At 43.4% G+C, this 13,001-nt stretch overlaps 1 protein-coding gene across 5 annotated transcripts; it reads left to right on the top strand.

Moving 5' to 3' along the window:
- Positions 1-554: 554 nt before the first annotated feature.
- On the top strand, positions 555-7,419 carry C21H15orf40 (chromosome 21 C15orf40 homolog). Of its 5 annotated transcripts, none has more exons than XM_086364351.1 (4): positions 555-808; positions 2,133-2,259; positions 4,331-4,458; positions 5,890-7,419. In XM_086364351.1, the coding sequence occupies exons 1-4, from the start codon at positions 659-661 to the stop codon at positions 5,983-5,985; spliced, it is 501 nt and encodes a 166-aa protein (XP_086220477.1). In that variant the 5' UTR covers positions 555-658; the 3' UTR covers positions 5,986-7,419. The 5 variants fall into 5 exon arrangements, 3 of the variants coding, with proteins under 3 accessions (XP_086220477.1, XP_086220476.1, XP_086220478.1); XR_015150015.1 differs by having other exon boundaries at positions 653-808; positions 4,222-4,458; XR_015150014.1 differs by having other exon boundaries at positions 687-1,332; positions 4,222-4,458.
- Positions 7,420-13,001: the final 5,582 nt, after the last annotated feature.

Below are 13,001 nucleotides of genomic sequence, written 5' to 3' on the forward strand. Positions count from 1 at the left end.
GTCATTGAGATTCAAAACCTGAAAACTGTCCCTTGAACTAGACAATGCATCATTCCTAAGACAGCATGGTGCTATAGTATCCTAGCTCCAAAAGCTACACGGCTCATTACTCTTGCCTACTTTGTACACTTGAAAAATCCATTTTCCATCTTCTCCATTGGCAAAAGCTAAGACAACATTGAGTTTTTAAATTCAACTTTACTAAAACCTGAAAGAAATTAAAGAGAAAATAGGAACAAGTATAAACATTAATAATGGGTTTCCTGCCATTTGGATCATAGACCACCCCCCTCTTTTTTTTTTTAACCATTTGCAGTATCTCTTCACGGCTTCCCAGGAAGTACAGTGGTAAATAATCTGCCTGCCAATACAGGAGACCCAAGAGTCATGGGTTCGATTCCTGGGTGGGGAAGATCCCTTGGAAGATGAAATGGTAACCCACTCCACTCTTGCCTAGAAAACTGCGTGGACTGTGGAACCTGGCGGGCTACAGTCCGTGGGCTCTCCGAAGAGTCGGACACGACTTAACGACTGAGCATGCATGCAGTAGTTCTTCAGGTCTTTCCAGGAAGAAGGAGTCGTGCTCCGGCCAGCCAGAAGGCGTCGCCCTCGTGCCCTAGCGGAGGCTCAGGCCAACCGGGCCACGCTCCGCTGCTGCATGCGCAGGCGCAGAGGGCTCTTCCGTCGCCTGGCTGGGATGCAGCTGTTAGGCTACGGGTTGAGGCTGCTTGAAGCTGGATCTGGTTCTCGGGCTGTCACCCGGCTCCCTTTGGGCGACATGCCTAAGAAATGTGGTGCGACGAACAAGGCCAGTGGCAATTCCCGTGGCCGTGGGAGGGTGGGCCGCAGGAATGCTGGTTGAGGAGCGCGGGAGAGAAGCGGGACACGCGGGTGGGTAGAAGCTCCGCTAACCGCTTGTTGTCTCCGAGTCCCAGGCCTCCTTCTCCCCACCCGACTCGGCTGCGCCGCAGGCCACCCGGAGAGGTCGAGCACCTGGGCCGGCGTCGCGCGTGCCTCTCCCCGAGCGGTGACTGCCGCCCCTCCGGCCTCGCTCTCGCACTCCCAGGCTCGCGATTCGTGTTCCGGCAGCGCGGTGTGGCCTGTACTTCCCTGGGAGGCTCTCGCCAGCGTTCAGTCCCCTTTCCTTCCCTCGACTGTCTTCCCACCCCTCCGTCGGGAACCCACCACTTCCCATTTCCCTTTCACTGTCTCTGCAGGGCCGATTTCGGTTGGTTCCTAAGACTCGGCTCTAAATTTGCTTCCTGCTGGGAGCTTCCCCGTCGTCCCGAGGCCGAACTGCCTCCTCCTTCGCTGCGCGGTGATGCCCCGTGGGTGTGTGGTCGGCGCTCCTAGCACAGTGTACCAGTCCACAGTCCGGGCTCCTTGAGGGCAAGGGCCATGTGTCCTTATTCAATCTTTACTCATCCTTTGCCTCCACACCCCCCTGGTGCGCAGTTTATGTTTGTTGAGTGGAAAGTTCCTAGTACAGCTTCTGACACATAGTAGTTCTTTAAATCAGCTTCCCGGGTGGCTCAGCGGCGACGAGTTCGCCTGCCAGTGCAGGAGACAGAGATCCGATCCCTGGGTTGGGAAGATCCCCTTTAGGAAGAAGTGGCAACCCACTCCAGTATTCTAGCCTGGGAAATCCTATGAACAGAGGAGCCTGGCGGGCTACAGTCCCTGCGGTAGGAAAGAGTCAGACACGACTTAGCGGCTAAATAACAATAAGTCCTTTAAATACCACTGTTGTTCCTTTTTTCTCCACCCCTCCCCTCTTAAAAACACGTCCAGCCGTGGTTGTTCACAAACGTTCAACTTGTGCTGCTTAAAATACAAAGATAAATAGTGAATAGTCGCTGCCCCTGAGGAATGGGAAATGCAAAGGAACCGGCTCTAAGGTTTACCAAGGCAGGAAAAAAACAGTGGAGTTGATGGGGAGGCTTTGTGGAATAATTGATTTGAGCCGTGAAAGATGTTGGAAGACCATTCTAGATGACCAGAAATCCTTGGACATGACTAATCAGCCTAATTTGCCTTGGTTAAGGGTGAAAAGGAATCCTGGCAGGATCAAATGCGTGGGAAAGTGTTTTGTAAACTGTGAAGCTGTACTGTGATTGTTCTTGTCGTTTTAGGGTAAAAACCAGAGCAAGGAACCAGAGAGACCACTTCCTCCCTTAGGTCCTGTGACAGTTGATCCTAAAGGCGGTGTCAGCATAGCCATCCATGCCAAACCGGGTTCCAAACAAAATGCTGTGACAGGTATACTTGGACCCTGGGGTAGGGATCTTGTATGAAGGACTCAGCTGTCCCCTGCTCCATCCTTCTTTTGCCTTAGTTTGCTGAAAATTTATCCTGTATGGTCAAGTGTATTTTTCACGTCTGCAGTTAGAGGCTCCTCCGTTTTTAAACTCTGAATTCTAATTTAAAGGTATAATCTAGTGCTTAAAACTGAATACGTATATATTTAAAGCATACCAAGTTAGATGAAAAACCACTGAACACTGTCTTTTTTAATATTTTATTAGCCAGTATTGTGGTGATCAGTTCAAAATACAAATATTGAATCATTATGTTGTACAGCTGTTATATGTCAATCATACCTCAGTTTTAAAAAAGGTATTTTAGAAAGAACTTATACAGAAACATATGTGGCCTAGATGATTCTTAGTTTGTCCTATTCCAAAAGTAGAAATGTTCAGAGAAAGATGTTTCGGTTATTTTTTAATGATCATTGGTCCAAGGAGGGAGAGAACCTGATGATCAACACCTGTGTGAGCTTTTCAGTCCAGGCTATGCAAAATATTTCTGGGCCCAGTTCTTTCATCTGTCAGATGAGATAGTTGGCCTGTTAGAAGCTTTTAAGCTATTCCCTGGACCCCCAAAATTGCCTCAGGGTTCTCTGTGGTGGGCACAGGTGAGGTAAGCAGAGAGGACTCTTGAGAACTGTTGACATTTGCTTTAAATGTTGGAATTTCAGGGGAAATTGAGTGGAGGTAGGGGATTCTGAGTGGGGGAAAAAGTTTGAAAAGCATTGATCTGAGTAGTCTTGATTGTCTTTGTCACCCACTAAAGCTCTGTATTCCAATTTTTTTAATATTTTGAAAACAAGACCTCAGAATTGGGGTGCTGGGCCTGGTTTGTGCTTATGGCCATGTTAGCGTGGCTGTGTGTTGGCTGTCCCCTCCTTAGCCAGCATTTTCTAAGTAGTCACTGTGGACACTGTCTCTGCATACTGTTGGAATACCATGTTTCATCAGATATAATTGGCCATCAACTGTAAGGTACACACGGTACTTTATGTACCAGTAAGACAGACAAAATCCACATCAACTAAACGTTTTCTTTCCCATCTAACACCTGGATTTCAAAGATACTAAAATTGGAAAACTGCATCATAAAATCAGTGACAGGATAGGAGAAGGGTTGTTCTACTGTCTCATTTCTGTGGACTGTGGCCATGTTTACACAGGCGAGATGAATGAGTATGGAAATGCCTGGGTAACCCCAAATGTAGGACTAGCTCAAGCTCATTTGCAAACTGCTTTGAATATATACTCCTCTCAGAAATGACATGGAGGACTGCAGGCAGGTTGCTCTTTATGAAGGCTGTATTGATGAGGAAGCCTGAACCACTTCAGAAAGCAGTGTTCATTGTCCCTGGATTTCAAAGCATGAATTCAAGTTTATTTTTGAATCACAACATCACTTTGTAGCTATGTGACCCTGAACACATTACTTCTCGGTTCCAGTTTCCTCATTTGTAAAATGGAGATGATAAACTATAGGAATGAAGTTATTATTGGTAAAGCCCTTAAAATATGTTTGTGTGCCCTTAAACTTGGTGTAAGTGCTATGTAGCTGTTAACTAAATAAATACATTTTAAAAACATCAGAGAGGCATTTCACTGAGGTGAACCTAATGCAGTGCTGCCACTTCCCTAATGAGGAAACTCTGAACAGCCCTGTACAATCTGTGAGCTACCTCATTCACTCATTTCTCAGTGACTGCTGGGCTAAAGCCCAGCTCCCCTGACTCCTTGCCTGGGGCTCTTCCTATCAGACCAGGAGCAGTTTCCAGCTCCTAATTCCAGATTATTGCTCAGGACTCTGTGGGCCCACCTTGGTCAGCAGGTGAAAACCAATTTTCTTCTCTGGGTTTCTATAATGGAAGTAGCATGGTTATGTTTCTTTAACTGATGAGCTTCATCATTCTTCATTCAGCAGTTATTCACTGAATCCCTACTGTATGCCAGACAAATGCAAATGCTTTTACAAAATATCCCCACTTCATGAAGAAAAGGAACTCTATGAGGATCTGTTCTCATTCCAGACGTGACAACCGAGGCTGTGAGTGTAGCCATTGCCGCACCTCCGACAGAGGGAGAGGCTAACGCGGAGCTGTGTCGCTATCTTTCCAAAGTCTTAGAACTCAGGAAGAGTGATGTGGTTTTGGATAAGGTAGGCCTCTCTTTCTCTCAACATCTTTGAGTACTACATCAGTCATTACTTTTAAAACACCAATTTTTTTCTTTTCAAAATAATTGAAAAACCAGTTGTTTTTAACTCTCGTATACATTTAATCACCAAAAATCTATAATTCTTCCTACTCCCCTTCCTCCCAAATGCCTTAGTCCTTCTGAGTTCATGCCTGTACCTGCTCTGTCAGATTAAACTTGCTTGTCTCTTCCCTCATCACCTTAGTAGAAACATCTAAAATGCTTCCTGTTGTTTGTAATCTCCATTAGTGAGTCCATCAAGCACATCTGGTCCAGCATGTACTTGCTCACTGGGAGACACTCATTAAAGAGATGGCTCATACAAAGTCATTAATACTTCTGCACTACAAGGGTCTGCACTAGAGGTGGTGATCAAAATCACCTGGGAATGATTTCTAAAACACGGGTTCCTGGGCATTACCTCAGGCTTACTCAAATAGAATCTGCAGGAGTAAGACCCACTCAAGCTTATATTTCTTACAACTCTGCTTGTTTTCCAGTGCTATATTCTGTAGCTCCCATCCAGGATCCAGTGGGCACTGAGTCATTGATTAGTAGGCTTCCCCTAAGCAGGAAATGGCAACCCACTCCAGTATCCTTGCCTGGAAAATCTCATGGACAGAGGAGCCTGGTGGGCTGCAGTCCATGGGGTCGCAAAGAGTCGGGCACGACTGAGCGACGAACACCAACACCTAAGCATCCATATGATCAGGCCATGCCCCTCCGCATCTCCTCCACAGCAGGTCGTTTCTGATTTTCTGCCAGCGCGCATGCCCTAACATCTGCCTAAAAGCCCTCCCCATGCTTCCACCTGTGCAGCTTCTACCCATCTAGATAAATACCTGCTCAGAATTTACTTTCTTTAAAGGATGTTTCTAAACAAATCCTTCTTATAGTTGTCTTAATCGGTTGTGGGATCATAGCACTTGGATATGTGGTCACTTTTTGTTTGGAATTTTTCAGAAATGTGTAACAGTATAGAGAATAGCAATCCTATATTAAGAATTATTTTTAATCAAAGTTTATATTAAATTGCAATGTTTGTTTTGGTAATTTAAACAAAAGTATTACTTGAAAACAGAATATTGTACGTCCAGATTCCATACTCATTTTGAAAATGCCTAATTTTTATTACTACAGAATTGATGTATGAAGGTAAAACCTCTGGGGAATTGTAAAAGAAAAAGAAAAAAAGTACTGAACCGGAATCTGTCTTTGGATAGACCAGAAATGGCTAGGAGAAAGCAGCACTAAGCTACCAGGAAAACTAGCCCACCTGTGACAGCCCCACAAGGACACGGTGGTGTATCCTCAGCAACTGAAGTCTGCTGTCACTAATAGCATTAGAAAGTTTAGTGTGTTGTCCTGACACCGATTTTTCCTTTTGGTCCAGGGTGGTAAATCTCGTGAAAAAGTGGTGAAGCTTTTGGCCTCCACACCTCCGGAAGAGATCTTGGAGAAATTGAAAAAGCAAGTTGAAAAGAAATAAAAGCAAGAAATGAAAAGTACGTCCTTGAAAAACTTTTTTTATTGCTAATGATGGAGAGACTGTTAAAATACACTTAAATACACAGAATGTGTAAATATATTTTATAAGAACAGGACTCAAAAAAGAAGTATGAAGATTAAAAGTACTGGACATGGAACTTAGGTTCTCAAATCCCTGATCCCAAACAGCTCGGGACATGTTACTCTGTTTTCACAGAATTACAGAGTACAGAACTGGAAAGGATATTTAGGATGACCTGATTCAGCCCCTTTCATTTTGTGATGAGGCTTCTGACTTCAGAAGTTGAGAGTATTCAGGATCACTTGGTGCAAGATGGCAACTAGAACTTAGATCCTTTGGCTTCTAGCTGAATGCAGTTTATCCTGGTTGTAAATTAAAATGGTAATATTTCCACAGCAATTACTGGAATTCTGGGGACTGCCTTCTAATCCAGTTTAAAAGTGACAGAGGAAACCTGTCACACTGCTTCGTAGTGTCACTTTATATTTTAAAATGCTTATGTAAATGGCTTCCCTGGTATCTTAGCTGGTCAAGAATCCACCTACAATGCAGGAGACCCTGGTTCAATTCCTGGGTCAGGAAGATCCACTGAAGAAGGGATAGGCTACCCACTCCAGTATTCTTGGGCTTCCCTGGTGGCTCAGCTGGTAAAGAATCCGCCTGCAATGCAGGAGACCTGGGTTCGATCCCTGGGTTGGGAAGATACCCTGGAGAAGGGAACAGCTACCCACTCCAGTATTCTGGCCTAGAGAATTCCATGCATTGTGTAGTTCATGGGGTCACAAAGAGTCAAACACGATTGAGCGACTTTCACTTTTATGTAAATGCAGCATTTTTTTGTCTTTTTAAAATTCTGTTGAGCATTTTGTTAAAAAGAACAATCAAGACTTGCAATTTAGAGAGTTCCCTGGCAGTCCAGTGGTTAGGACTCAGCACTTTCACTGCCACGGCCCAGGCTCAATCCCGGGTCAGGAAACTCAGATCTCATGAGCGGAACACTACCAAGCAAAGAAAAAAAAAAAAGATTTGTAATTTCATGTTAATATTCCTCTTGGATGGTAACTCCAGTCATCAAATCTGTTGTCCTTATGAATCTCCTAAGATCTTCAAAAGAAGACAGACGATCTGGAAACTATTTTCAATACTTGTGAAAGCCTGTCCTGTCAGAAGTCATATCTATATTGAGGCTTCAAAAACTAATAATAAGTATCTTGTTTTTAAATGTTCAATACAAACTATAGTAATTAAGGTAATCTAAATAATTACTAACTTTGCTGATGGAAGAGTTGATTTGCAGTTGTCTGCTTTGTCTAATAAGTACATGAGAAAAACCTGATAGACAAAAGTTTTTAAAAATATAAAATCCACTAAAAGGACCAATAATAAAAATGATGGATGGTAAAAGAACTGGGAGCCACTTGTCCGGTACAACTTATTTTGTTGAGAGGAACCAAGGACAATCAGTGCGGCGGCTCATCCGAAATCAGAGTAAAGGGCAGAGCACAGGTTGCACTCAGCTCCCTTCTCTTACGCCGTCTGCCGCCAGATGTGCTCTGCTTTACGTGGTCTTGGCTTCAGAATCCTTTCTGTTCTTTTTCAACACTATTCTGGTGTGTGCGCTACAGGCATTTTTTTACTTGTGGTCTTTACATGAATCCTTGTTTGTTAGGATGCTTTCCCTGATAAGTAACAGAAACCTAACTCATCTGGCTTAAGCAGTGAAGGGATTTATTAGCTCACATACCTGAAAAGTCTCAGAGGCAGGGTTTACTTAGGGGTTGGTTTGGCTCATCAGCAGTTCAGTGATGTCATAAAGGACCCACCTACTTTCCTTCCTGACTTACTTCAGCAGTGCCAGCTTTACCCTCAGGCCCACTTCCTTCCTGGAGGCAAAAAGGCAGCAGTTTTGGGCTTCTCATCCACCTATCCAGTTGGAAAAAGGGCCTCATAAGAGCTTTGGTATTTCTTTTCCAAAAGCTCTCCATCAGCTTCTCCTTGTATCTTGGCCCAGATCAGGTCACACGAAGTTTCTAAACCAGCCCCTATTGTCAGAGAATGCCAGGTTGTAACACAAGGTGCCTAAACCAGTGACTAATGAGGAGAGTTACTCTCACTGTTTTACACTAATCAGGGTCCATCCTAGAGCTGGAGATGGGCTCAGCCTAAACAGAAACAGGAGAGAGCAGAGAAGGGGAAGTACTTGAATACAAATTAGGAAAACTTACAGAAATAGGAGTCTGGATAGGAGTAACAGATATCTACCACAATCATCTATTTAAATAGCCATATTTTAACATAGGAACGTTTTTGCCTAGTCACTTTTTTTTTGAGAAACGCACTGTATCTTTTGAAAAAAGAACATCCAGTCATCAAAAGCAGTTGCCAGAGGTAGTAACTGGTCCAGGAGCTGTATCTGGGGACATGATTTCCCTTTCTTCCTCAGCGAACAAGGTTGCCTTTTAGCAGTCTGTGCTCTCCTGACCTGCACAGGAGGGCTGTTCCCCATTAATAACAATCACAGCTAAGGCCTGGGTACCTTGACCTGATGTGAAAGTGTAGTTAATGCAGCTTTCTTCAGCTGGACCCTGTTCTTCCTCCAAGAACATTAAGACAGGCCCAGTGACCTAGGACAAGGATACAAAACCCCCACCCCTATAACATGTGTCAGATAATATGATTATAGCTCTGCCTTCCCCCCATTAAATTTAAGTGACTGCTGTGTTTCTTGTCGTATCTGTTGTCCTGAGGGTCCAGCCTTTCAGGCAGCCCATGAACAAGGTCTGAAAGATACTTATCCAACTCTGGTGATGATAATATGGTGGTGGTCTAGCAGTGCATATGTAATCTATCATCTTCACTTTAATACATGATAATTACTCTTGCAAAAATGATTTAATTAAGAATAGTAAATTAATAACTTCGGTGCCTGCTGCTTGCCAGACACTGCTAGGTGCTTTGTCTACACTACACTGACCAAATTGGAGGCAGAAACAGGGAGCTTGAACTCCCGATGGCCGTGAGCTCCTCCTCACTAGTTTGCCAGCTGGGGGATGGAGAGAACCAGAGCATGCGGGTGGCACCTTTACAGTGCTTAAAATTCCGAACAGCTAAAGACTCACTAAAGAGCCTCTTGATAAAGGTGAAAGAGGAGAGTGAAAAAGTTGGCTTAAAGCTCAACATTCAGAAAACTAAGATCATGGCATCTGGTCCCATCACTTCATGGAAAATAGATGGGGAAACAGTGGCTAACTTTATTTTCGGGGGCTCCAAAATCACTGCAGATGGTGATTACAACCATGAAATTAAAAAACGGTTACTCCTTGGAAGGAAGATTATGACCAACCTAGACAGCATATTAAAAGGCAGAGACATATTACTTTGTCAACAAAGGTCTGTCTAGGCAAGGCTATGGTTTTTCCAGTGGTCATGTATGGATGTGAGAGTTGGACCATAAAGAGGGCTGAGCACTGAAGAATTGATGCTTTTAAACTGTGGTGTTGGAGAAGACTCTTGAGAGTCCCTTGGACTGCAAGGAAATCCAACCAGTCCGTCCTAAGGGAAATCGGTCCTGGGGGTTCATTGGAAGGACTAATGTTAAAGCTGAAACTCCAGTATTTTGGCCACCTCATGCGAAGAGCTGACTAATTTGAAAAGACCCTGATGTTGGGAAAGATTGAAGGCAGGAGGAAAAGGGGGTGACAGAGGATGAGATGGTTAGATGGCATCACTGACTCAATGGACATGAGTTTGGGTAAACTCCAGGAGTTGGTGATGGACAGGGAGGCCTGGAGTGCTGCGGTTCATGGGGTTACAAAGAGTCGGACACAACTGAACAACTGAACTGAAAGACTCACTTTAGGAGGCAGTACTTCTCTGGGCTTCAGGCCGCCAGCATCCCTCTCTTACATTCTGGACATTCAGTTAGGTAGTTCCTTAACCATAAAGTAGAACAGAAATGTTAGAACCCATCATGGGCCCCTACTTCAGACTTTCTTAATGCCTGTGACTAGAGACAAAGTTTATAAGGCTAGATTTTCAGTTTACATCCAAAAGGTGGCACCATAACGCAACAGCAGAAACCCACACACAGTTTAAAGAAGGGAATGGATTCTCAATTCCTTCTGAAATGAGTACTCTTAGGAATCCCTTTCTGTTGTGCCTGACTACCAATATCAGAATCTCTGGTCCTTCTTGTCTGGTCTCCTCAGAGACATTCCTTAGACTTAATCCCCTCACATTCTGGGTTTAGCACAGACCAGAGTGTTGGCATTATTAACCAGGGCCGGCTGAGTACTCGAGAGGGTGGGTCAGCGCTTTGGTGGAGCCAGCAAGGTCCCAAGTGCCTCCCTTAACTTTGCAGCTTTCAGATATCCCATCTAGTCACTGTCTTTGAAAACAGAATTGGGCTGGACAACTGACAAGGAATTAAAAGGATGCCAGTTTATTAACTGGAGTGAAGAACACACCTGCCAAATAGACTGTGTAGTGGGATCCTCTAGTGAGTACCTTCTGTCCCTCTGGGAAATCTCTTCAGAGCCTTAGGTTTCCCCAGACATACCTGAGGAATTGGAGCACTGTGGAGGATAAGGGAGCAAGTCAAGTCCACAGAACCCCAAGCCTTTAGTCCGATTATAGAACTGTGATGCCAGGACAGTTGCTGCTAGTCACATGTGGATCCTGAGCCCCTGAAGTGTGGCTAATAAAATCTAAAAAGCATCACAGAAATAAAGGTCCTATTGAAAACAACACAACAGAGAAGAGGCTGAAAATATGACATGGAGTTTAGAGGGCAGGATAAAAGTGAGCAAAGAAAGGAAAATGAGAGATCCAGAAGTCAGACACAGGAAAACCAACACATAGCAGGAGGAGAGAACCGAAGAAATGGAACAAAGATTTGAAGATACAATCAAAATATTGGATAAATAAGATTATTTTACAGAACGAAGGTGTTCCAGGTGAAATATGACAGTGATCAGCAATGAAACACAACCCAGTAAAGTTCTCTGAAGGTACAAAAGCCTGTGGCCATCCAGATAAAAAGTTGAAGTCACAGGGAGGAAGAGAGAAAACATACCTGCAAACTCACATGTTGCTGATGGGAATGTAAATTTCTACACTTCTTTAGGAAATGCAGTATTTATTAAAATGAAATAATACAGGTTTTTTTAACCCAACAGTTCTATTTTTGAGACCACCCCAACAGAACACACAAGAGCGTCAGGGGATATATGGATAAAAGCAACATGGCATAGTAGAGGCAAAAAAGGAAACCGAAGTGTCTACCTATTGGAGAATGGTCATATAATCAATGGTATATCCATACCATACCATGTCATGTTATTAAAATTAAGTCATTAATTTTTAATCTATGGCTACTTACCTGGAGTGATGGCTGTTATAATCTGTTGTATGAACAAAGAATTATACACACGTGTGAATTTATATATATATATAAAAAACCTCAGTTTAATAAAGGAAAAACATATAGACCAAATTTATATAAATTTGTGTGGGCCTGGTAAAAGAGACAGAAGCATTCACAACAGGGCAGAATCACTGGTTAGGTGCAGATTATTCATTTGTCTAGTTTTACTTATTACAGTATTATTTTGTATACACACAAAACATATTAGTGAAGGAAACTTTAAAAAGAGAAACACAAACACAAAAAAAGCTCTGGACTTTAGCAGTTAGAGCAGTTTTATTTACCTCTTTCAAAGAGGCAGGAGATCCTTTAGTGAGTTAAAAGCACAGTATAAAAAAACCATGAGATCATCATCACATCGTCCCCTCAAGGCATCTCAGAAGTCACTGAAACCCGGAGAAAACCTAACTGGTAATTAATACATGGGGCTCTCCATACCCCCTGGGGCCAGGAGTGAAAACAACTGAATTAGCCCATGAGTACACAGAGACACTGGAGATCTGTGAGCTGCACTTTATGTAATCACGTCGGCCGAGGTACCCACTCTATTTCTGGAGGCACAAACCTGATGCTGACTGGGCACTGAGTCTGTGCCCCACCCATTGATGTTTACTTTGCACAAATGCTTTCACTTAATCCTTCAAGGGGGTGATCAAATCACTTATGAGCAATTTTGATGAGGAACAACTTGTCCTCATTAACCTCCTCCCATGCCATCCCATAAATCTTAAAATCTGAGGGGTGTTATCCACAGCTCATCCCATTTTCCAGTCTGACAGCACTGATAACGAACTACTCAGATAAGCATGTGTCTCTGGCACATGCAGGCCTCAGCAGTGTTACCAGCTGCTGAGGTCACTTCCTCTTCAACCCTGGTATATTCTCAGCAGTCCAACTGACTGAGACCCATGCAGCCAGCATGGCCCTCCCCTGCCATCTCCACAGCTCATGGGATCTCTGCTACCATCCCTATTTTCCCCAAGAGCTGGTCCCAGTAAAGGTGTCAGACTAGAAGGTTACCTTACAGCTGAATGGTATAGTCTACCATCAATTCTTCGGCGACTGTGCAACCCCATAGACAGCAGCCCACTAGGCTCCCCCATCCCTGGGGTTCTCCAGTCAAGAACAGGCCCCAAAATAATTTGATGTAGCAAGACCCAGGAAAATATGTTTAGCTATTACAGCATGTCAAACCGAATAGGTCTGAATTCTTAAGCATTAATCTAAAAATTAATATCATTAATTTCTACAGATGTCAAGAATATTTACTACTGTTGGTCTTAATTCATTCTAAGCTCAAAACTGGAAAAATTTTTTAAAATATCTAAGTTTATAAATCTAAACAGAGGAAACATTCTCTGAGTGACCTATATAATTAGATTTTTCACACAGAATTAACCAAAGCCTGATGTATTTCAAAGTTCCCATTTATATATATTATTTATCAAATATATGTATTTAATATGTATTTTATTGGGCTCCAAAATCACTGCAGATGGTGACTGCAGCCATGAAATTAAAAGATGCTTACTCCTTGGGAGAAAAGCTATGACAAACCTAGAGAGCGTAT

The sequence above is a fragment of the Bos grunniens genome, chromosome 21, assembly GCF_055505025.1.
Source record: "Bos grunniens cultivar Pamir isolate PY7600 chromosome 21, Bosgru_T2T1.0, whole genome shotgun sequence".
Lineage (NCBI taxonomy): Eukaryota > Metazoa > Chordata > Mammalia > Artiodactyla > Bovidae > Bos > Bos grunniens.